The 26,542-nt window shown below is 33.7% G+C and overlaps 1 protein-coding gene across 1 annotated transcript in view; it reads left to right on the top strand.

The window, feature by feature from the left end:
- The window catches only part of LOC129226046 (glutamate-rich WD repeat-containing protein 1-like), a 40,225-nt gene that overhangs the window by 5,539 nt on the left and 8,144 nt on the right, over positions 1-26,542 (top strand). Inside the window, 5 exon segments of the mRNA XM_054860626.1 lie at positions 3,069-3,349; positions 8,754-8,810; positions 8,812-8,965; positions 15,158-15,300; positions 26,215-26,412. Coding sequence (XP_054716601.1) covers positions 3,069-3,349; positions 8,754-8,810; positions 8,812-8,965; positions 15,158-15,300; positions 26,215-26,412 — 833 coding nt within the window.

Below are 26,542 nucleotides of genomic sequence, written 5' to 3'. Positions count from 1 at the left end.
GGGTTTTTTTAAAAGAAATGTGGGTTTTTTTTGTCTTTTTTTAGGGAAAAATGTAGAGTACTTGTAGCATATTGTAGCGTAAGTATATGAACAAAGCACAAGAATTGTCTTGGGGTAAAAAAAGCTGGAAAACTAGTTAAAATTCAGCGTTTTCTGAAGAAGAGTATGAAAGACAACGAAACCCAAGAATGGTGAAGTTTCAGATTTTTTAGTTTCCATGATTACCAACAGTTAAGGCAAAATTACTTCTTGAGTGATAAAATCTATTGTTCGTTTTTAATTGACTACTATTTTTTTTTGCATTTTACTTTATTGTATTTCATTTTTTTTATGCAAAACTACTGTAGAACCTCAAGTAGTTTAAATCCCTATTTGCTGAATTCCAGCTTAATCAAGACATTTCTTTGAATTTTATGTTGCCTGTTTTTCTATTTCTGTGTACAGATTAAGAAATATTAAACTTTTTTGTAAGATAATGAAAATACTGTACATCCTATTCTGTTTTCTGTCCGACCATTTGTAAAACCTGTTAATTTCGTAAAAAAAATATAACTTGTTAATTCGAAAATTTGTGACGTGTCGGGTTGCAGAAAATAATTCACATGAAAGCCTTTTAGCTAGAGTAGTTTCCTCTGTACAATCTACAAATATTGAGAAAACCAGACATGACAGGACTTAGTCAAGATAATTTTGAGTTATTTATTGACCAGTTAAAGATAAAAGTTAAATATATATTTTTTAAATCTTTGAAGTATTTTTAATTGCCGTTAAGAGTTAAGAAATACTATTAAAGTTCAAAATTCATTTTTTATGTCCATTGTCTGTGGTGAAGAACAAATAAAATAGAAGTTTAAATTGTAAAAGTATTTAAATTAATTGTTTTTTAAGAAACTTCTCAAAAAATTTAAAAAAACCCAAAAGTGCGCTAAATAATGGGTTTTTTTAAATGGGGTTTTTTCAAAAAAACCCATTGGGGTCCAACCCAATTGGGTCCAATCCGGCCAACCCCTGGAAATAAAACACCACCTCTATTCCTTTTCGTTTTCTGCACTTCTTGTAATTAAATAATTTTAATTGTTCACAGAGTCCTTGAAACGGATTAGATGAGTCTTTGAAATTCCTAAGCAAAGGGTGCTTCAATTTAATTTCTTATTGAGTGTATAAATTATGAATTGTCCAAATGGACAGCGTGGTACTCTCCTGTTATCTATTTTCTAAATTTGTACACCATGTTTTTAAAAGCATTTTATACTATTGATCATTTTGTACTTAATTCATTGTTGTATTTGTGGGTGGGTTAAAGGCTTGACCAAAAACTAATTGAATTGAACCAACAGCCAGATGTAAGTAAATAACAAAACATAAATCTTATCTTCTCCCTCGCTTTTTCTCTCTGAGGACTGCTGCCACTGAATTGTCCAGCCCAAAACAATTTTTATTGTGTATTATCGTAATTGGCAAAAGAGTATTTTGATATTTTTTTCAGAGTGGTTCGAATTGCAGAAGGCTTCAAATGCAGAAATTTATATCTATTTTACAAAAACTACCGGGGGAGAACCCCCGGACCCCCCTATTCTACTGTATATTCCCTACTTAAAAGGGACACCATTTCCCATCATGTAACATATGGAGAAAACATAGGTGGGGGGGGGGGGCACTTTGGCCTTTTTTGCCACCGACAGAAAAGTGTCCGGGTCTACAAAACATACCAAAAAATTGAAACAGCTTAGGGCCATATTAAGTCTAAATCCAGCCTTGATTACAACTCATATTGCTCAAAAAAAAAAAAAAAAAATCTTGCCCCCCCCCCCCCCCCAGGAACTTAGTCCTAAATCCGCCTATGCCAGATAAGTGGCAATAAGTTTGGATAAGTTTGAAGTTTGTCCCCCCCCCCCCCCCATCTGAAGCGATCACATTTTCCTCCCACCCCTACTATCCTTTGCAGTTCTGAGTTCAAGAGCATCATAAGAGTGCCCTTTTTTTGTTGCAAATTTAGCAGATTTTGTAAAAGCTGATCCCTCATATTTAACTGTAAAAAAGGTTCCAAAAATTGTAGTTTTTGTGCACGGAAATATGCATTATTTTGATTCGAGAATTGCTCTTTCAATAAACAATTTGTGAAAGATCTGTTTTTGTTTATCAGAATTTTTTGAAGGGTCCGTTTTGGTTGATCGGTTTTTTGTGAAATGTCCGTTAATGGACCCAAATTTCCTCTGACCAGACAACTGCTTTCATTAAAAAGTTTTTCAAATTGTGCTGTATAAAAATTTTAGAACTAAGGTGTGTCAACAAATAGAATTTTGCCAGCCTATAATGCTCCACAAAAGCTAATAAAACTGGCAAGAAAACACAATATTAATTTAAAATTTAAAAAAAAACTAAACCCATTATTATTCTTTTTGAATATATATAAAAAATCTTTCATTCATTTTTCATCAAATAACTTAGATTACAAAATAGACTATATTTCATTAAGAGAGATAACCTTAACTTTTTTTCTCTTTGAGAATCTAGTTTTACAATTTCAAAGCAGATGATAATTTGAATTGTTGGTGATGTCAGGAGCATTATTTGATCAGTTCTGGCTATTATATTATGAAGATGTAAAACTCTTGAATATTTATAAGGTCATAAAAAAATTTAAAAATCAGAAAGCAAGAGAGGGGCTGTTGATAAATGACGTCACACTTTTTTCCCAACATATTAGATCTGTTTGTGGGCAAGTCACACACTTGACCTTACCCCCAGCCCTCATCTTGTCAGTGCCAGTTGCAGTCGGTGTTTTACATAAACATATTGTCATAAAAAATGTTTTATTTCAGCCAAAATGTGATGTCACCCTTCGTTTTACCCCCTACTTATTACAAGCTGTCACAATTTGCTGCCCCCACCTCCTCCTCAAAGCAGACATCCTTTGTAGATAATCCTAAAAGCCATTTATTTATTTATTTATTTTTTGAAATGAGCTAAATTTTATGCGATAAATAATTTTTCTGCTTGAGTTCTATAGTTTTTATTTTTATGGTCTCATTGGCTTGTAATATTTATATTAATATATGTATTTACAGCATCTTCATGCCTTAGTTTTGATATTATTCCTGATGAACTGGGTGATGACAGAGCGAATGCATATCCTTTAACAATGTCTATTGTTGGTGGCACACAAGGAGAGAAAAAACACCTGAACAATTTGTTGGTAATGAGATTTTCTAATATGGGAAGCACGAAAGGAAAAAAGGAAGAAGACGAAGAAAGTGAAGAGAGTGATTCCGAAAGCGATGATGAAGATTCCAAGCCAGTTATAGAATGTGCTTCTGTTCGTCATTCTGGATGTGTAAATAGAGTGAAGGTAAGAATAAATAATGAGTTTTTAATTATTGCACTTGAAATGAAATGAATGAAAGGGGGCTCAACCGAACTAAGCATTGCAACCAGAGGTCTATTGTACTACTCCCCAAACAGAAGTCTTAAAACAGACCAGTAGTTGAAGCAGAATTCAGCAAACACCTAATAGGAATATCATGAATTACGCATGGTTCAAGCAAATGATGACCAAGGTGTTCAAACCTATAGGCAGAAAACACTTTGCAATCACACAGGGGTGTGAGTAATAGTTTCCTCCTTAAAGAGGAAACCTCTGCAAATTGAATCATTACTGACACACATTACAGCAAGGTGCCACTTTAAGGTGTAAAGTCCAGTAAGAAGACCAAAAGCCTTCCTAATACTAATTTTGTTAAGAAGCCTACTGCATTTTGGGCATGTGATCCTCAAAAAGAATCAGGTCTGTCCTCCTTAGAAAGACAAGCTGAATGTCATCGCAAGATAACCTCTCCTACGGGAAGGTGTCCCTCATTTCTCTCACATTCAGCCACCTTAAACATACACACTGGTTGAGCATAGGACTGGTTGACCAGTCCTTACTCTTTAAGATGCGGCAGTTTGTGCAGAAGAAGGAGTCCGAAACCTCCGATCGATGGCGTTTGGTTTCCTCCTACCTTCTCAGGAATGACTGGCCCAGTGAGGCTTTTGCCTTCTGTAACAGCCTCCCCTCTCCTGCCAGCGCCTGTTGCATTTCTGTGCATGAATGAGTACTCCCCTGTCCCCCTACTGCAGTGTTGGTGGGTTGCAGAAATGCCCCCCTCACCAGTCGGTGGGTTGCAGACCAGCACCCTCACCTACTCCAGCAGCAAGGTTGCTGGGTCTCTCCTTCAAGCCAGTAATCCAATTCCAAAGGAGCTGGAAACTGGATGGTCGTAAAAAGTCAACACCAGCTCAACCACCCTGTACGAGTGCAAGGCTAATTACAACAAGGTTTCGCCCAGTTCCTCGAGGGGACCATTTAGACATCATACAACCCAGATGCCATCCATCCATCAGCACAGTGCCTCACACCTTAGATTGGGTATCCATTTTAGTCGCCTTTTACGACAGGCATGGACTACATTAGGACTATTCTGCTCCGGTCACCACACGGAGTATTATTGCACTTAGTTTTAATTGTAACTGCAGTTTTATTTATACAGACCCACAAAATTTAACAAACGTGTGAACGCTGTTCACAGAAAAATTTCAAGGTTTGCATAGTTTGACATTTTCTTTTAAAATTTCTTTATTTATCCAGTTTTCTATTTGCAACATGTCTTGCCTTTGTTGATTGTGTGGCTTAGTACATATGAAACTGACACATTTATTAATAATGATGTATTAACACAGGGTTCGCCGATATATATCAGTTCATAATATATCATGATATGTATCACGATATATATCCAATATTTATTTTTGAAAATATCATGATAGTTTAATATTTTTGATATTTATTTTTTCAACTATGATATTTTCAAAATAAAAAGTCTTAATCATAGTAATTTAATACATCATTAATATAACAAAGTAATATAATATTCCTTTTTTACTTGTGTTTAATATTCATAAAATTATTAGTAACATAACAATTTTAATTCAGATTGAAAGTCTCTCATTAAATTTTAAACATTGCTCGGAAAAAAAAGAAAAAGTCTTATGACTGTGCCCCGACTAATGCATATTACTTATTTTTGAATCATCTAACTGTAAAAGTATCTAACAGAAGAAAAATGAGGAAAACAGCTAATGCTAATTTAACTCCATTAAAATTGAATAGAAATGTAAACTGAAATATTAAATATTAAATAATGAAAGAAACATTAATTTTAAGTTACATAACATTATATTGTAATTATTATAATAAATTAAAGAGTGATTTGAGGATGCATTTACTATTTTGAAGACTTTAGTTTGCGTTGATTGAAAATATCAGATATATATCAAAATATCGAGTATGTATCAAAATATTGGATATTTTCGATATTTTCGAAAGTATCATATTTTTGAACCCTGATTAACAACCAAGCTGGTTTCATGACAGTGGCCCTCCACTTGTATTATAACTTGATATTTTTGCTGTTGGACTTGGGTGACCCTCTATATTTTGCAGAAAATTTAGTGAGAAATAATTCGATTTGGCAGACAGTTTTGTCTTATTTTGGTATGAATTTATATTGATCACTATATATAGTCGGTTTTCAAGAGTGTTTAGTGTTTTGGGGTTTTTTCAAAATCAGGGCTCACACCATGGAAATAGCCAAGATGGGATTTTTCAGCTTGACCAAAATGTTAAGTGGCACTTATATAGGAACTGCCTGCAAATGGCATTTTTGTTAAGTGAGGCATTGCGAAAAATTGCAGGAATCACACAATCCTGCTCTGTTAACGAGTTCAAAAGATACTATCGATAAGGGCGGCTTTAGGGCTGCAATCTGGGCAACCGCCTAGAAGTCCCCGGGGGCTACAGGAACCACACTACTCGATATTATCTCTACGGTCTAATTAAAAAAAAAAACCTCTCTGTAGGAGAAATAGTTTCTATAATAATATTTTTTTTATATTTGTGCATCTGTATACAACAAGCTTGATCTAGTTCAAGACTATTACTAAGCGAGGTGGGCCCAAATAAGCATGAGACTGCCAAATTTTAAAATTCCGCTTTTCAATGACTTTTATTCGCTCACAGAACTTTGAGGGATCAATAAAACCAGATTTTCTTCCCTCTGCATTCCCCCATCTCAAGGACGTATCTAAACAGGGTGCCGAAGGGCACCTCCTTAGATACATTTAAAAACCATTCATTTTGAATAAGGATTTTAAAATTTTCAAGCTTAAATTTAGAAAGTTGTCACAAAATTAGCAGCAGCAACTTACTGCTTTAATAATATTGAGTTTTGGCTCCTCCCAAAATAAGTTCCTGCTCCAGTGGGACAAAAGTAAATGTATATAGACTTTCCAAGAGACATTTACACGAGTAATTTGCATATTGGGACAAATTTTTTATGTGTCTCTTTCTTATATATAAGATCTATTTGTTGATTATAAAGTAACAAAGGTTTACCTTTTTTCTAGTTTACCTAGACGAAATATTAATTTACTGTGTTTCAAATTTTCAGGTAAGGTACATATGGAAGGAAAGAGCTTAATTTTTTATGATAAATTTTTAATAACTTTCCTATCTATGTGGAGGTAATAAATTATCATTCATGACTATCAAAAATCAAATCTTGCTCAACTTTGGAAATGATTTCCTTTTATTTTTACCTCCTTGCACAAAGTGAAGGAAACATTCCAATCTCAAACAGGTTTTATGCTCAAATTCGACCCCCCCCCCCCCAGCCTGAAATTAAATTTTTCTCTCAATAAGTTTTGACTCATGTTTTGCCATGTCCTCGCTTGCATATTTACTTATGAATGTAGGGGTATCCAAAATATCCATTTTTGACAATCCCCATGTAAATTATCCCAATTTTTCTGGGGGCTCCTGTACTTACGTATCTCACATACTCCAAAATTATACCCCACAGAAGATTGAAATTTCATATGTACAAGATCTAGTTGTGCTCGTACCTTTTAAATTGCTAACAGATCTTCCAAAATGACTTTTTTTTTGTGGTAAGTCAAGATTCACTTCATTCTAAACTGAAGTAATGCTATAAGTAGGTGACATCTAGGTGATGATAAGATTTGTCACAAAGCCTATGAGCAAATTATGCAGTGTCCCCTTTTATTTTGGTAATAAATATGAATAATTTATTTTAATGTGCATTAATCAGTGAACATATATTTAACTAGCAAAAACACCCACCGTTGCCTGGGTCAGTAACAATTGTGAGAAACAATCGCTACTTTTATTCGTTTTCTGTGTTAACTGAAAGGCAAAACACGCCGCTTTGACATCATTAAAAATCAAGCTCCTTCCTTACTCATAAAAGTAAAAATAGCAATAAGTATAAAGAACAAAATAATATTCAGTTGTAGAAACGAAAGCACGACATTTAAGTATATTAAAATTTGAAGAATTTCCAAAATATGAACTAACAAAAACAAAGATCACGAAAAAATTCGTGTGCTTTATTTAATTAAATAGTACACACATACAAAAAGAAAAAAAAACTCTACTATGTTTCCCTAAGTGTGCAAAATGTAGTTTCCCCATTAAATGTTTAAATGATTTTAAACTCATGTTTGCTGCGGAAAAGCCTTGATTCAAAACTTTCAATATGATTACTATTAATATTGATGTTGTGAGGCAACGAATTTTTGTAACAATGGGTTTTGTATTTAATCATTTAATGGGGAAATTACATGAAACTTCCTGTTTTCCATCATAACTTTTTTAAATTAAGTTTTTTAGAAATAAATTATACCCTATGTTGCTCCATGATAATGTAGCTATCTGTGGTGAAAAAATGGTTAAAATCGGGCCAATAGTTTTGAAGTTTACCCCCGGACATATATGCACGCAGAAGTAGTCATTTATGTATAGAGATTAACAATTCATGTAATCAGTAGTGATTTTATTTCTATTTTCCTTTAATAAAGTGGGGGGCCCTCAAAAATTAATCACATAGGGCACCCGCAAGTGCTAGTGACGCCACTGATTATTGATTTTTCACAAAAGTCAGGATTTTTCAATAAAATTTGGTCTTTTTGGCTCTAAAGGCAAGATTAAAAAAAAAAAAAAAAAAAAAAATCCAGTGAGTTAATTGCACTTAGAAGTTTTGAAGGAGTTATAATTGCAAATGATATGTTGGGGGGAGGGGGGACTTATTTCCAGTTTCAAAATTTTGTGAACAAAATTTTTGTAAAGGGGCCACAAAGTGAACCCCATTTTCGTCTAGCTCAACCTTTGGCTATATAATGCAAAATTTATTTAAAAATATCATATGAGAAAAAGCTTTTAGGTTTATCTAGAAATCTATCATATTGAAATTTACTTAAACCATTCAAAATGTCTGCAGACAAGTATATCATCATACTTGCTGGTCTCAATAACTCATCTAAGCACATTTAGCACTGCTTTTTATCAAGGGCGACCATATAGGGGGGCAAGGGGCTGACCTTTGAAACTAGAACTTCATTCCTTTTGGTACTTTTTTTCTTTTCAAAAATGTGAAAACATTTATTCTCCAACCATTAATAAATAAGTTATTACAAATGAAATATTTTAATGACTCTAATCTGTCCTGAAATCGGTTTCCATGGAGAAAATACCCTCCTAACCCATGGGGAAAATATCTGAGCCCCCCCCCCTTAAAATTTTGCATATGGGCGCCCTTGCTTTTTATGCTTATGTTTTGCATATATTTTTTATCTTAATAATGTCGCATGTACTTTATTATTTATATGTGTATATATACATACTTAATTTTATTTTGAAGGTTGCTAATTTGGACGGAAAAGTTCTTGCTGCTTCTTGGTCTGAAACTGCAAAAGTGTTTTTTGTGGGATCTTTCTCGTCCATTGCAAGCAGTAAATGACCCTCGCATTATGACATGTTATATTCAAAGCAATGAGTCTCCTCAACCTCTTTTTACATTTGGTGGACATTTGTCTGAAGGTTATGCCGTAGAATGGTCCCCATTGGTTCCAGGTTCAGTTTTCACCAATAATACATTACTTTATCTATCAATATGATTTGTTGATGTTGTTTTCTAAATACTATGTCAAAGATGAAATCTTTGAAAAAGAAATCAAATGTACATTTTATGTACATAAAAAACCCTTTACTAATTTTTGGCTCTGTGATTTTGTTCTTTTGATATTGCAATTTGGGGGTGTAAACCTTTTTACTTAATAATTGTATTTGTTTTCTTGCAGAACATTCTATTATCCTCTTTTCACCAATCTGTTTTAATCAAAATTTGTCTCATGAGATTTTCCTAAACTTTGCACCTTTAAATAAACAACAAATTAAGTAGATTGAAAGATTCTACACCTTTTATTTTATGAAGGATTTTACACCTTTGATAAGACATGTGAAAGCTTTAATTAAAAACTTTCTCAAGTCTTGCTTTTCTTTTCCTGATCATATTTTGAACTATTATCTACTTATACTGCCGTAGGAAAATAAATGATAGCACCTGCAATTTTTTCGTTTTGCCATCTGTTGTACTTGAGCTTTATTGTACAAGCTTGCTTATTTGATTTCCACCGACAGTAAAGCTCGAAAAAAAATACAAATTCCAACATTTGTTTGTGTAGAATCCAAAACAAGTTCAAACATCTCAAAAATTCATTTCCGCAGATACTGCCCCTCATTCAGGCGTTGGTCTCACAGTGTAGACTAACAAATTGAAAAACTGTTGGGTGCAAGGACTGCAAGAATGAAATGTTGATTAATGCATTGGAAATAAATTTTTAATGAATCAAACACAGGTCTTGGTAAACGTTTCTCATCTGTTACTAATATTTTTCATTCTGCACATTTTTCGTGTGTTTTAAAAATTAAATTTTTTTTTTTTTTTTTTTGACTTTTAAAGTATTTCTAGTAGTTTAATCCTTAGCTCATATGGAGATTCGAAAAAAAAATTTGGGGGTGGAAACATGTACATTACTGTGAATTGTAATACTTCAATCCTTTTGCATCCTGTAAATCTTTTAATATTTTGAAAGATGGGAGCTATTTTGACTTTGGCTACTTCTAAATCTGTTTTTTTTTTATTCTTTAGTAAACTAATTCATTAATATTTTCCTTGATTTTAGTTCTTATTAGTATATTAGTACATTATTTGCAGTACAATACAGATTAAGTCTCATTATATTATTATGTATTTACATATTTTGAAGTAGTTTTATTGCATTTCAGAACATCCTAACATAGTATGAACTATGAATTTGGACTTATTCCTATTGTAATAATTTTGCTTCTGCACTAAATTCAACTTTTTTAAAAACTTTCGTCTTGAGATCCTAAAAATTCGCTTTAAATTTTATTTTTTATGAGTAATCTATTAAATATGAGTTGGGTGCAAGCTTTTGTTGCACTGCAAATTTCCACCAGGATTTCCATGCTTTTCAAAGCATCCTCCTAGCATCCATGATTTTTTTTTTTTTTTCAAAATGCCATGATTTCTGCAAGTTGTTCCAAATTAAATATTTCTTTTGTTTTTCAACTTGTTCCTTACATTTTAATAGTGATTTATATTCTTCTGAAGTATCAAAATTAATATTATGTGTCCAAAATATTTAGAAGACTAATTTAATAGGAAAACAATGAAATGAGTCAGCAATAAATCCATCCATGTCAAGAAGAATGGTGTATCTAGTATGAATTGCAATCTGTACTAATTGGTAGCAAAACCACCCTTTCTTTGAAATGCAGCTTGACTGTAATGTCAAAGATCCTATATCCTCATAACCGAAAAGACATTGATATGAGAGGATAAAGTACATTTCACAGTCTATAATATAATTTTGGACAAAATATCCAACTTTTCTAAAATTTTAGAAAGCAAATATAAATCCATGAGCACTAAAAAAGGTTCTAAAATTGTGGAAAGAAAAAAAATCAAACTCGTTTCCTTTTGACAGTAACAGTAAACAGATTTGGCAGCCAGCATCAATCTTTTTAAAAGCAAGTATTATTCCCTACTCAAGTCAATACAAATAGTTATAACTTTAAATGAAGGCTTTGACAATTGTTCCATTATTAAAAATGTTCCAATGTTTGAAAATTAAGACGAATGATTTGAGGAAATATGACCAACGAGTTAAATGTGACAAGATAGAATGTTATTCCTAAATGTCTGAAGTAACAGTTCAATATATGGATGCCTCAATTGCCAAATCGATTAACTCCACCTTTTATAAAAAATCCTCATTTCTGCTTTATCAATGCTTAGCATGTGAATTTATATGGAAGTTTTGGTTCAGTACATTTCTGATTTTGTGACGGCAGAAAATGTAACACGAGGGCCTATTTGCTCCTATGGATCACACCATCTTCTTCATAATTATTCTCTACTTTTTGTGTTGTGGAGTTAATCAATTTGGCAAGTGAGGCATCCGTTAGAGTGTGTCTTATTTTTGAAGATGTTATTTTTTCATGAGGCGCCCTCTCATTTTGTTTCTTTGGATGAAAAAAAAATTCACATATCTTAAAAATAAAAATTGTATAAAATTTAGAGGTTGCTACCATTACTGCAAAATTTGAAATCTATTTTTTTTTTGCATTGATTATTATAATATTTATTTATGTTATCTTTTTGTCATTAATTTTAATTAGTAATAAATTAGATTGTGCATAGTGGAACTTTTGGCATGATTTTTGTTTGACATTATTACACAGCCATAGAAACCATGAAATGCTTATTATTTTTTTGTATGTATAGGAAATAAGTATTTGGGTTATGTTTCTATCTTAACCAACCCAATTTCATGTTGATGTGAAATATTGCAATAGAAAATTGGGAATATATTTTTACTCTATGTTTTCACAAAGAACGTAATTTTCAACGCTGGTAGCAACCTCTAAATTTTGTTCAAATTCTATGAAACTTTTAAGTGGGTGTTTTTTCATCAAAAGGAAGCGATTAAAGGAGTGCCCCGTGAAAAATTCAAAATTTTTTCAAAAAGTGCATTATAAAACGCACCCTAGCATCCATATGTCAGTTCCCCCCCCCCCCCCAAAAAAAAACAGTATAAGGATAGTTTTCAAAACATAAAAATGCATTAAGCAGTGATTGAGAAAACATAAACAAAAATAATTATTTGCAATATTTTGTACAACAATTCTGTACATATAACTTAAAACCTCAATGTTGCATGAACAAAGAAAACAAAATTTCCCCTTTCTGTTACATGATTTGTTATTTATAACAAGACTCCTTTTTTTGGCTTTTTTTAAATCTAAAATTTCTTTGACTTTTGAAGAGTGGAATTGTGTGGTGTTTGGATTGTAAGGCAAAAATGGCAGCTAAGCATCTGGTAAAAGTTAAAAGCTGGCCTTGCTCTTGTCTCTCTTTCTCCCAAAACTATATGGGGGGGGGCTGTCTCTGAAGTTCTATTTATTTGGGGGGGGGGGGGCAGGGCCGATCCTAGCAGGTGTGCAGAGTGTGCGCCGCACAAGGGCGGCCAAAGCAAGGGGCGGCCGCAGACCGCATCATATAGTTCTTATAATCAAGCAAAATTCCTCAAGAATTTCTCACAAGATAACTTATAATAAGCAGAATAAATATGCTGATTTTTAAATGTTCAATTGTCAAAGTATGTGTCGATTTCCCGATAGCATTGCATAGTTTAAGAAAAATAGAATGTTAGGGAACATTGTGTTGGTTCATTGTCCATTAATATCTACTCTTAACACACATGCTTCATTGGTTGCAAAGTTTGTGACAGAACCGGTAATCAGGCATGGATACAGGGGAGGGGAAAGGCCCCCTTCTGAAGCATGAAATGGTGCCGTCTAAAAGGAGCACCGAGTGCGGCCACTAATATTTACCCCCAAGCTTTTATAGACCTAAACAATGAAGACATATTTTATTTATTAAAAAAAAGCTATACTGATTAGATTCACTCGTAAGCATTTCAAACAACAAACTTTGTAACAAACTCTGTGTTTAACAATTGTGGATGCGTGGAGAGAAAGTGGAAAATTGCCACTCCCTTGAGAGTAACGTATATGAATGACGAACTAAAATGTTGTACTTTCCCCCTTTACGACAATTTTTCTGATTAAAATCTTGAATGAACTGCCCGGTTTCAGATCAGGTAGAAGGACAGGGCCCTTGCCACGGGAAGTAAATTTAAATGTAGCTCCAAAACGAAGATCCAAAAGGATGCTATCTCCTCCTTGACGAAACTAAAGAAGGCATAAAATTGGGTTTCTAGGACTTGACTTTCGGAAAATTTCGCTGGTTGAACCATCGATCTTAAAGACCTAATTAAGTTTCTGATTCCCCTCCTCCACCTTAACTTGATCAAACATAGCCTAAAAATGTTGGCTCCAAAATCCAAAACGTGTTTGCAGAAGACAGCCCTTCCTATCATCAAACGTCATATAAAATTGCTTTGGCATTTTTTGAAATTTTTGCAGTGGGAGACCCCGAAACCCATTCGCAAACATTACTATCAAAGACAGTCTCAATTAGCGTCTATAGAGAAGCCCCTAATTCCATCCCCTCTCACTTAACGTATTGAAAAACAAACTAAAATTGCGTTTTTCAAACATCAGTTCCAAGAACTTTTGGGAAAAGACCCCGAATCCCCCTTTTCTCCAACGCAATCAGACGGTTCCGTGGAGCGACAGCTTCCTGCCTAAACTAGCCTGAAATTGTCTTCAGTTTCAAAAACACAGTTCGTGAGGACACACTGAACCCCCGCCCGCTCTTAATCCCATCGTAATCAAACAATGATTAAAATACGATTTTGGGACTCCGGAGGAGAACTGCCAGGCTTTGTAACTTTTCACTGCGCTAAGGCATATCCATCAATCGTCGACGTGAGGTGGACAAAGTTATATTTTTCAGATATTAATGTTGAAAAAATACCCGAAAGATCCGTAGAGCTTCCCAGTTTTGTTAACGTCACCAAAGATAATATAAAATTGCGATTTTAGAAATATCCGCTTAAGAGCTTCAAAATCCTTCCTTCCCAAAAATAGCCTTTCAGTTCCGAAAAATATTTTGGTTCGGAATATGTTCACGTTTCCCCTATTGTTTTCAAATATAGCCAAAAATGGATTTTTGAAAAAATAGTGCCGAGAAATTATCGGAGGATAGCCGCCAGATCCCTTACCGTCACCAAAGACGGCCTAAATTTGCGTTTTAAACATATATTTCGAAATCTTTCGATGGGAGACGATTTCCCTCTTGCAACGTCATCAAAGGTAACCCAAAATTGCGGGTTTAAAATTTCAGCTTCGGAGATTTTTAGGGAAGAACGCCGATTCTTTTACTAAGGTACGGTCTACGTACCTTAGCTACGGTCTTAAAAAATAAGCTTCAAATTGATTTCGATTTTGAAAGAATTTTAGGAAAGAACTGCAACATTACTTTCACCTAAAGTCTCGAAAAAGTTCCTGAAATTGCGATATTTGACGTCAATTTCGAAAATTTCTCCATGCACCTTGAATATACTTGAATCTTTTGTCCTTGCAACCAAACACAACTAAAGATTAACTAAAAATATTTTTCATACGCCATTTTCGATAATTTTCTTAGAGCAATCCTCCTCCCCTGAACCCCTGACACCTCCCCCCACGCTTCCCAATTCCTCCGTACCTTCTCTGATGTCACCAAAGAAAGACTATAAAATGCGTTTTTACGACTAGTAAATTTTGGTATCAATTACTTTCTTCAAAGATATAAATTGTACCTAAGTAATTTCTTATTATAAAAAATTTCTTCCTTTTTATAAGACCATTCTTCTGCCCCCCCCCCCCCCCGCCCCGCTTTTTTAAAAATTCGAACTTGGCATAGAAATTTAAAGAAAGGTTTATATAGACGTTTAAGATTAGTCAAAATATGCGAATTACTCTTGAGGGGCGGCACATTAGGTCTTTGCACACGGGCGGCCGACACCCTAGGATCGGCCCTGGGGGGGGGGGTTAAGTAATTTTAGATAATAGTTGATAATAAATTTAGATAATAAAATATTTTCAGTGTAATTTTTTGTGCCTTGTTAAATGTGTCATTCTTAAATAGAGGTATTACTAGCCTTGTAAATGTCAACTAGTGGTTGAAATGTGAAAGAATGCCTTAAGTAATTTTTAATTTAAAATGCAAGTTTTTGATTTGTCCGCAAGTATATTTATTGTACCATTTATTCTTTCAAAATTGAATAGGTATGTTAGCATCTGGTGATTGTAAGAAGAACATCCATTTGTGGAAACCCATGGAAGGAGGGACTTGGCATGTTGATCAAAGACCATACACCGCTCACACAGATTCAGTAGAAGATATAGCATGGTCTCCAAATGAACGTAATGTGAGTATTGGTATTAAAATTTATATTGGCTTTATTAAATAATGTGTACAATATGTTTTGATGGAGGGTCTTTATCCAAATTCTTAGCAGTTGCTTACTTTGAACTATCTTTCTTATTTGCTCGAAATCACTTATTTGATCAGCAATTGCTTTAATTGGAGTAGAAATGATTGAAATGAATAACCATAAATAGAGCACAAATTATCAAGAAAATAGTAATACAGCATATAGCTATTTCAAAGCCATATTGGAGTCTCTTTATCAGTGCAAAAATCAGGGACCCCGCGTTAAGCATTTGCCAATGGGCCAAATGCGATAAAATCGTAAATTCGGCGGAAAAAATCGAATTTGGCGAATGTATTGGCAATCAGAAAATGCTCTGAAATTTCCATAGAAAAAAAAATTCCCTTCAGACATCAATCTAGATAAAAATGAGATCCGTTTACAAAATTCGGACCCCTAAAAATGGACCCTTCGCAAAATTCCGACCCCCCCCCCAAAGCTCCCAGATACCAGTCACTGAAAGTTGTTTTATCCTCCGACCATCTAGCCTCTCCGAGCAGAATGAGGTGCATGCACGCGCTTAGCATCCGAATCGGAGGAAGCATGACGTTTACCTCTCGTTGATTGGAAGACATAGAGTGCGCAGTGTGGCTACCGAGTAGAAATTGTTGGCGGGTGCCTTGTTGCACGGCCTGTCTGTTTCATTGTGTTTGATGACTTAAACATCGGCCTAAGATATGAATGCAGTCTTTACTTTATTAAAAGCTTTTATTTCTACTCTCAAATTTGTTAAAGAATGATAAATATCATTTTAAGTTGTTTTTGGCCATTTTTTTTTCTTTTTACTGTCCGAGTATGAATAATCATGTCTCTTGGCCATTTTATAATTTTCGAACAGAAAGTGCACGCAGAGCGAGTGAAATCCGATACTGTTGCTCAATTAAATCCTTTCTTCTGTCGTAACAAGCTTAAAGCATCATTTATTATTATTTTTCTTAAGGGAAAGAATTTAGTTTTTTTGAAAAATTACATATGATTTGTCAAAAACTACTTAATTTGCATTTTTCCCCTCAAAATTCCTAAAAACGAACAGAAATTTCTGGATTGACCCCTGGCCTTATCCGCAAAAAATTGTCAAAAATTAAGTTACACTTCACTCTCTTATTAAATATTTCTACAGACAAAAATACATTAAAATTAGTAACTTAGTCTTTGAATAAGACTTTTGAAATTTGGCTAACACTTTAAAAAATTGGCTAATTTACTGGCTAACAATTCAAAATCCTTAGCGCAGTCCCTGAAAAATGTTCAACGCGCAATGAAAAGTCATGAGAAAACACAACTTCTGCCATGTAGACATTAGTATTTATACCTAAAGAGTCAGATTAGAAGATAACCAATATGAATACAGGGCAAGAGACAAAAACTAACAAATCAACAGAGTGCTAGTTGACCCAGAGAGTACTCAACTTGGTATTCATACCGGTGTCTACATGGCTGACAATCTGTTCTAACATGACTTTCTTGTTGTGTGTTGAACATTTTTGCACTGATGAAGTTGTTCCATTGTAGCCTTGAAATAGCTATATGCTGTATTTTCTTGATAATTTGCTTTATTTACATTATTTTTTTAATTCAAATGATATTTTAGCACAAAAATTATTTGGTCTTTTTTGAAAAAAGAAGACATTAAGGTGGAGTAATTTTTGTTTTTTAAAGAAATACATATTGCATATGTGTGGGAATGTTGCCTCTAACCAAGCCTATTTATCATACAAAATTTCAGCTAAATCAATAGTATCTTCAGCTGTCCAAATGACTTTTAATTTTAAGTATTGTAGCCTGATTTTTCAGCAAACAAGCAAAAACAGAATGGCAAAATGTAAGTCTTTCATATGAAACTACAAATAATTGAAATTAAACTCGAGTGAAGTAATACTTATTATTATAGTTGAATGACCTACAGGCAACTGCGAGGTGACCCTCAAATGTGCATTAACCACACCCTTTGGGCATGCTCTGATGGCTTTTGCTAGTTTTTTCTCTGTATCCACTGATACCAACTGCATGCTTTCTTCTAGTTGACTGTCTATCTCTTTCAAAGATTCTATTTGGATTGAGTTATTTCAAAATATTGTTTTATTACTTCAAATGTCAATGAATATGCTGTTTTCACATATAAACAACTTGAGAATAATAATAAAAAAAAAGCAATTATAAGTGAAAATTTTATTTCAGCATCGTAAATGAGAATTGAACTTCCAAATGTAACGTAGGTTGGTGTGTTCTGGCAGATCAGCATCAATTACTGAAAAGGCTGCTTTAAAAAATGTGGGAATAATTACGAAAGAAGATTCCTTTAATGTAGTCAATTATAGGAAAAGAAGAAAGAACCTCATTAACTTGAAAGAAAAAAAAAATTAATCAGAATATGCTGTACTTTGGCGGTCGAAGAAGCAATACTTAGATCAAATTAAGGAATAAAAAGGAAAGCTATATAAAAAGAAAGCTTATTTTTTGAGCGTTTTTATCCCACCCTATTCTACATACAATGCAGTTGATTCAACTCCAGTTTCGGAAAACCACAGCCCATTAAGAAACTACCTTCAGAGCAATTCTGTTACTTCATCAACGACTGAAGAAAAAGTTTTACTTAAAGAAAATGTTTGGAAGCCTCCACCTGTATAAATTTCCTTCTTTTTCTTGCTCTGAATCAAACCATCAGAGATCTTTCCAAATTAAATGGCTTGAAGAATTTGAGTGGTTTAGGTATTTGGAAGGAAAATCCTGATCTTTTTGTAAACATTGTGTGATATTTTCACTCCGAAGGTGTAGGAAATGGAGGTCACCAACTGAGAGGAAGGAGCATTGGTATGCTTTCACTAATTTGAAAAAAAGCCAAGGGAGTTTTTCGTTAGCATGATTATTGCAGTTATCATAAAACATCAGTTATGATGGGTGAAAATACAAACTCAGTTGTTACTTAAAACCTGAGAACATAATAAATCAAATCAATACTCAAAAGTGGTTGGATCTTGAGGGGGGGGACAGAATAAGATTTAGCATTGAAAAACAAACTATAAGGCTATGTAGATGGCAGCAAATATTGATAAGAGGATGTCATGACCTTGGACGAATATAACTTGAAAATTCGGGAAAAAAAATTATGGAAATTTTCAATCTTTGCTGAGATATAGAGTGTAGCATGTATACAAGCTCTGTTATTCAAAATGAGCTTATTAATATGTTTAGTCACAATTTGAGTTTGGATCAATTGACCAATGTATGGAATTCAATTTTTTATTTTGTTTTAGCAGATGAAACGACAGACTTTAGTCAAACAGAACAGTTTTTTTTGTGTACGGTACATTGAAGAAGAATCATACAAAATTAGGCAAGACTTTCTAACTTTTGTATGTGACATCACTGACAAAGGTTTAGCAAATACAATGCTAGAGACTTCTAGTTTAGGGCTTGATTTAATGAAAATGAGAGATCAAGGATACGATGGTGATGCATTGATAAGAGGACAATACAGAAGAGTACAAGGTTTTATCTAAGAAACACTACCTCTAGCCTTGTACGCACATTGTTCTTCACATAGTTAAAATTTGTTTGTCGGGCACGAGTAATATTCCTTCAATATGAAATTGTGTGCTATTTATCAGAGAAGTCCTTGTGTTCTTTCATAAGTCAGGCCAAAGAATTGCCATCGGAAGTCAACAATATTTGACTTTTGTCCTGAACAGAAAAAAAAAAGAAACTTATCTCACTTTGTGAAACAGGATGAGTGGAAAGATATGACTTGATGCTTTTATTTAAAGGCATTTTAGAACGAATTCTTTTTGCTTTAAAAATAGAAGAAGAATCAAGTGAATCAGCAACTACAGCACATGCTCTTTGTAGTTCTTTGAGTCAATTTCAATTTATTGCAAATCTTTTTATCTTGAGCCAGTTGCTATCAACTACGCATAGCTTATTTGTAACTTCTAATCTCTTATCACTAACTTCAAAACAAAATGTAGATCTTTCTCAGGTCATGGCAACTGTTAGCAGTGTCTTAGATCTGCTTCCAAAACAAACCCTAAAAGCTACTGACAACTTAAAAACCCTGTATGATAAAGTGAAGGAAATTACTGCAAAACTTGAGATTAAATAAAGAAGAGGTTCGAACAGTTTGCCACCTTCAAACAACTTGCAACAACGTGTCTTATAACTCAGAAAAATATTGTTGATGAGCTGTTTATGTATCCTACCTTGAAGATTTTTGCAGCTCACTGAAAGAACGTTTGAAAATCACAAAGAAATAGTTGCATTCTTACAACACGCCCTTCATCAATTTCAAAAAGTTTCCAGTAGAGAGCCCTGGTAGCTCCCTTTTCCCTGACATCACTGAAGATTGTCTACAATTGTGTTTTTTGAACTTCAATTTTGCAATGTTTTAAAGGAGATATAAACCAAATCAAAAAATTGATCAAGCACAAGCTCTGAGTCATATCATTTTCCCTAATAGCCACAAATATGGTAAGTAATCGCATTTTAATTACATCAATTCCGAAAAATTTCCAGGGAGGGTACTCAAACCTTTTCTTCCTTTAACATTACTAAAGATCGTCTAAAACTCCGTTTTTAGAACTAGAATTTCGAAAAATTTTCCCGAGGAGCCCTCTATTTGTGCGTGCTCCATCTTCGAGTACTGACTGACCCCTTTCCAAAATCAGAAGTTTTATCACCTCATTCTCTCCATATACAATGTATACATTAATATGATTGAAAAAAATGCTGGGAAAGAGAGAGACAGAGAGAGAGAGAGAGAGATGAAATGATTGAGATGTCCATTTCAAATGAGAAAATCTTGTTAAGTGCCCCTCCCCTCGAAAATGATTTTCTGGTTGTGCCATTGCTTCTGCCTCTTTGATCCCAGACATTTTCCACTATGAGCCCTGCCAGGTCTCCCTTGTTTTACAAAATTCCTACGCCACTATGCAACTTGTTTAGAGATTCCAAACCCGTCCCGCCATTGTTTTAACCCGGGAGAACTCGCGGTACTTTTCGTTACACGAATGCTTGCGGCGGGCTCCGTAGGCCCGGAGTGGTTATTTCAGTAAATTAAGCTTGCAAAATAGAAAAAAAAATGTGTTTTCAACACTGAGCTATAAATTGATAAACAGCCTCTATAATATGTTTTAAAAAGTAAAGTTTAAGAAAGTTTTATGATACATAAATCTAAATCTTCTTCTGAGCATTACTGATGATCGCTTTACTGTTCCGTGTCAACTTCTTCTTCATCATCTTCATTAAGGGAGTTCTCATCAGTTGAAACCTCAACCGACAAGGTCTGCAACCTCTTCATTTCATCTTTGTAGCTTAAATAGCGATGCATTTTACAACCTCTTCCTTTACATTCACAATCTGAAATGAAAAAGCGTGAGCGCTCGCTCCGGGCCTCTGAGGCCCAAAGCGGAATTTTCTGGGGAAAAATAGGGAATGTACATTCCTAAAAAGCATGTAGTCAGTATGTAGGTCACCTCGAACGCAGCTACTGTGGACCTCATTCATTTCCGTTGAAGGGGTGATTTTTGGCAGCGTAGTTTTGTAATGACCGGGCCTGAGAGGCCTGATGCAAGTTCTCCTGGGTTAAAAAACAGTAGGTTTTTCTTTATTTAGTTTTAAATTACAAATGAGAGAAAAGCAACTTGAAAGTTAAAGGATTACTTTTAATGTACCAGCCTATCTGGAGTATTTAATCTCGGGAAAACAGTGTTAAGGCTGGGATAAAAGTCAGGATTTTATTTCTTTCTTTATTACCGATTTGTATTTGAATAACTTACTTTAGAAAGAGAAATGGAGAAGGGAGGGGGGGGGGTCTCTTGTCAACCTTGTCTAGGGCGGCAACACTACTAGAGCCGGCTCTGGTTCTTTGCAAGAATGTGACAAGACTTTCTTTCCCTACATTTATATTCTATTGAAGTTGCTATCAGTTTTGCCAGTTTTTGTCATAACAGTAGAAAGAAGCTTTTCAAGATTAAGAAAGTTAAACACATATTTGAGAAACGCCATGTCAGAAAATAGCCGCAATGGACAAGCATTGCTTTCGATCCATAGAAATGCTAAAATTAGTGATGAAGAAGTTCTTGATAAGTTTGGTAGAGAGTCAAGAAATCTGGACTTCCTTTTGTAAATTTTTTATGAAAAGGTAATTTCTTAAAAATATTATTTAATACTGTTATTTTTCATGCCTTATTTAGCACTTTATGACAGTTTATTGCAAAAAAAATAGTAGGTCGATATTTATTTCCATTGCTAACTAGGAAAATGTTAGTCAATATTTTATGATAAATGCGCTAAATAGTATTTTACTCTTTTAATTATGTTTTATTATTGCTCAAATAGTATCTTTTACGTATAAAAGTTGTTGTCTGTGACTATCTATGTTATCCGCTACTCCTGGTGAACAGCAGAAAACTGAGTTTTGAACTAGGTATCGATATATTTGTAATTTTCTTGGCTACATGTTTAGCTATGTGGCATTGCTGTGCAACTTTAATTAGTGAAGATTAATTAAGAGGATTAAAACCGCAACTCTTTCTCCTGGCAGTTCTTCATTGGAAAAATTTTCCCTTCTTTCAAAACACTTTTCCCCGTAATTCTGGCAAGCGGCTAAGCGTAAATAACTCGCAGAGCCAAGGTTTTTCTCCCTTTTTTCGGCTTAAAGTGGAAGTTATTGAATAGTTCAGAATCGAATGATTCTAGAGCTGCGGTGCAAAAAAAGAAAAAAAAACTGTTTATTAATTGATGTATCGACCCAAGTAATGTGTTTTTTATAATTTTTTCATCTTTCGCTTAGAAAGAATGTAATTTAGGTACCGAAAACGTGTGGTTTAAGTTTCTTTCGCTAAGCAAAACCAAAGGAAGTACAGCGCTGAAGGTGCTGTACTTTCAGGGCCGGATTTAGGGTAGAGCAGGTGGGGCTACTGCCCCGGGGCCTCCACAACAAAGGGGCCCCCACAATAAAATTTTTACAAAATATCCTAACTTTCACTGGTCGAAAATATGGATATATACATATGTATCAAAATGTTCGGATATTTTCGAAAATATGATGTTCTTTTCAATCCCTGATTAGGGACCTCCACTTCTTCGTTGCCCCGGGGCCTCCACACTTCCAAATCCGGCCTTGTGTACTTTAGTACTTTGGAATAACAGAGTTATACACCAACCAACTGGAGGCATATTGTGCGAGGCGGGGAGGCTGGCTAGTTTTATCACTGTTTTAGATGTTAGAGTGCACGTATTCTGAGGGCTTGTAAGCACTCGGATACATTTTATTCATTTACTTTTAAACTATTTAAGTCATAACAAGTGCATTGATGCAATTTTTTTCTAGCATTTCTTAAGATAGTTTAAAACTTTTTGCATCATTTAATTATGCTTCCTTAAGCTGTATTTTATTGCAAGAATTTTTGAAAATTTCAGCAACTGCATTTTGTTTTTTATTTTGTATTTCACAACATTCATGCTGTTGGCCAATTGTTCCACTTATGCATTAGAGTTTGGCAGTTGTGGGCAAAAGTCACAACGTAATTGCAAGGTTTCTCACCTCCTGCAGGGTTTTCATTATTTTCTTTGCTGTTATGATGCTAGTCTAACAAAGTGTATGTTACGTATTCAATCTCAATTGATGATGTTATTTATTATTATGGAAATGGTTAAGTCAAGCTAGGAGTAGTAGTTTTCTTTGCATGTATTTCTTAACTTGTTGCAAAGTATAGTTTTGTAATGCATCTTTTTCAATGTGTAATGTTTAGTTTCCTTACTTGTGAAAGTTGAATTTGTTTGCTACCATCAAATAACCAATAACTCAAAGCGCTTTTCAAATGGTTTAAGTTGAATGGCTTTTTCTGAGAGTTACAACATGTTTCATCCTATTCTTAAACTTACAAAAATTAATTATTCTGTAGTTTGATCTCTCTGCAGCTATTAAAATATTATAATCTGAATAGAACTTTTGTGCGGGGAAACAGTAGTTTTCTTTGTGTAAACATTCTTAATTTGTTATTTTGTGGTTTTGTAATTTTATGGTTGTAGTCTTCTTATTGTGAAATGTAAATTTGTTTGCTACCATAAAATACCCAACTATCCCATACCGTATTTAAAAAATATTTTAGATAAATAACTTGTTCTGAGAGTTGCAATGCATTTCATCTAGTTCTTACACTTAGATAAATTAATAATTTTGATATAGCTGTAGCTGTTACTTAAAGTAATATAATCTAAGCAGAAAACTCTAGCAGGGAAGTAGTAGTTTTCTTGGTATAGTGCATTCTTAATTTGTTGTTTAGTTTTTTAAGGCATAATGTACTTACTAGTGAAATGTGAATTTTTTTGCAGCCATCAAATACCCAAATTATATGTATAAGATAAAGTTGCAATGCGTTTCATCCAGTTCTTACACTTGGATAAATTAGTTATTTTGATATTAATTAAAATAATGTAATATAAATAGACAAGTCTAGCAGGGAAGTTGTAATTTTTTTTTGTATGTCACATTCTTAATTTAATGTATAATTTTGTAATGTTTTTTTACTAGTGAAAGGTAAATTTGTTTACTATGATTAAATAGCCATATACGTGTACAAGATACGTCGCAAGGCGTTTCATCTAGTTCTTACTTTTAGAGAAATTAGTCATGTTGATCTCTGTGTAGCTATTAATTAAGGTAGTGTAAACTAATTGTAGAACAGGGTTGCCACGCCACAGGGAAACCTGAAGAAACAGGGAAAACACAGGGAATTAAAAAAAACAACAACAAAGCATTGAAAATCCAGGGAATTTTGAAAATTTTCTCAAAAACCTGGAAAATGCAGGGAAAATATTTTTTTTTAAATTAAAGTTGCAAAAATCAATGCTCAAGTATGTAAATTATCAATAAATAAAAAAATTACAATTAATAATAAGTTTTATGAAGTTCAGAAATAAAGTAAAATAATTTTTTTTTTTTTGAGCAATCACGATTGCTTATTGCTTTCATTTGACTGTTTTTGGTGTGCTATCATTTTTTTCACCGGCGCGACGCCACCCTCTTCCAGCACCACCCGTCGCGTCGGCCGGCCTCACGATGCTGCTCCTCTAGCGAAAACCGTCTCCAGGTTGCGTCCATATCCTACACACACACACGCATATATACACGCACCAACACACACGCACACACAAACACATGCACAAACACCAGCATACACACATACCCCTACACACAGACACAAACACATACACACACAAACACAAGCACATACACACACATGCATACAGACACCTACACATACACACAACTGCCCACACATTCATGCCTGCACACAGACACAAACACATATGTCTACACACATACACATACCCCCCCCCCCCACACACACATACAAACACACACTCGTGATTGCGAAAATCATAATTTGAATTCAAGATGACAAAATTCAAATTAATTTTTTTTTAAAGTGAACATTAAAATGTCTATCACAAAAGCAAAATCTTTTTCTTGTTTTATTTAACATGCATCTTGTATTTTATGATAGCTTAATTTAGAGAGCATGAAATTAGAGGTCAATATTCATTGTTCTGCTTAACTTTTGCTCTTTTAGGTCCAAGTAATGAATGGTTAAGATAAGGCTTTTTTTCCCCTTGAATAAAAAGTTAAATAAATTCAATTGCCATGCTATTGTTTCAGTTATAATGAACTCTTCTTCTTTTCCCCTTATTATTATTATTTTTTTGGGGGGGACAGGGAATTTTTTTTCCAAAAAGGAGTGGCAACCCTGTAGAAATCCAGCAGAGAAATAGTAGTTTTCTTTGTAGGTATATTCTTAATTTGTTATTGAATAGTTTTGTTATGAATGCATAGTTTTATATGCATTTTTCAATGTATAGTTTTCTTGCTTGTAAAATTTAAATTTGTTTGCTAGCATCAAATACCCAAATTCCCCAAAGTTCTTTTCAAATGTATTAATGTAAAATAAATGGTTTATTCTGAGAGTTGCAACACGTTTCATCCAATACTTAGTCAGAAAAATTAATTATTCTGATCTCTGTTTCAAATTTTGTGTATTTATATCAATTTTCATATTTTTGGATCAATTAAAGTAATTATATAAAATGCATTCAAATTTTATTATAATGATATTTTTTCTGCCAAACACCAGATTCGAGCACTAATAATTCTAAATTGGCAAGGCTGCGATACACGCTCTAAAAATCTTTTTGTAAAAAATGTGGATGGAAATACAGAAATTTTGAAAACTACTGTGCTATTTCACGTTTTCCTCTTTTTGTTAATTTGGTTGTTTTACTGTCTGACCACGTAATGTATGAAATGGGCAAGTTAAGGCCATTCCACGAATCTATCAGGGGAGACAGTATAATAGCGATGGGATATTGATGCACACATTTTATAATGCCACTAGTGCCTTACCTATTAATTTATTGTATTCTCTAAGTTGAAAATGAGGGGAAACAGAGTTTCTATGGAAACATCTAAAAGAAAAAACAAATCCATTTTGTCCTGAAATGTAAAAGCAAAATGGCAAAATCATGTGGTAGAAAATATATCAATTAATTTTTGTAGTGAGAATATATATCGAATATAGTTAAGATTAAAAAATTTTTTTGCCATGAACATATTGTCGTTTGTACAAAACTACAGCATTTCTTCGCATTTATTGTTGCTAAATTTCTCTGTAGGCTTTGTCTAAATAAAAAGTGCACACTTGTAACGAACAAACTACCCCCTGTATGTAAACCAATAGATGCGTCCATTTCCGCCTATAAACCAGATGTTTGCTATTATCATATTATCAGTGGTCAGACTGTACATATCTCCATCAATGTTATTAAGTAAGAATATATCTTTTATGTTTTAAACAGGTTATGGCATCATGCTCTATTGATAAGACCATCAGAATATGGGATATCAGAGTAACAAGCAATAAAGCTTGCATGTTGACACGTGAAAATGCCCATGACAGTGATGTGAATGTCATTAGCTGGAATAAGCAAGAACCCTTCATTCTTTCTGGTGGAGATGATGGTAAATTAAGAGTGTGGGATTTAAGAAAGTTTCCTGTAAGTAATACTCTCAAAATATTTCAATCAATATATTTGAGTTTCAATAGTTTTTTTGTTTTTTTAATAACATTAAAAATATTTTTATTATTTGAAATGCTTTTATTCATTTGTTTAGTAGAAGGTATTT

Source organism: Uloborus diversus, chromosome 7 (assembly GCF_026930045.1).
Source record: "Uloborus diversus isolate 005 chromosome 7, Udiv.v.3.1, whole genome shotgun sequence".
Lineage (NCBI taxonomy): Eukaryota > Metazoa > Arthropoda > Arachnida > Araneae > Uloboridae > Uloborus > Uloborus diversus.
Note: the sequence above shows the minus strand (reverse complement) of the source record. Positions and strands in the feature narration are given on the sequence as shown.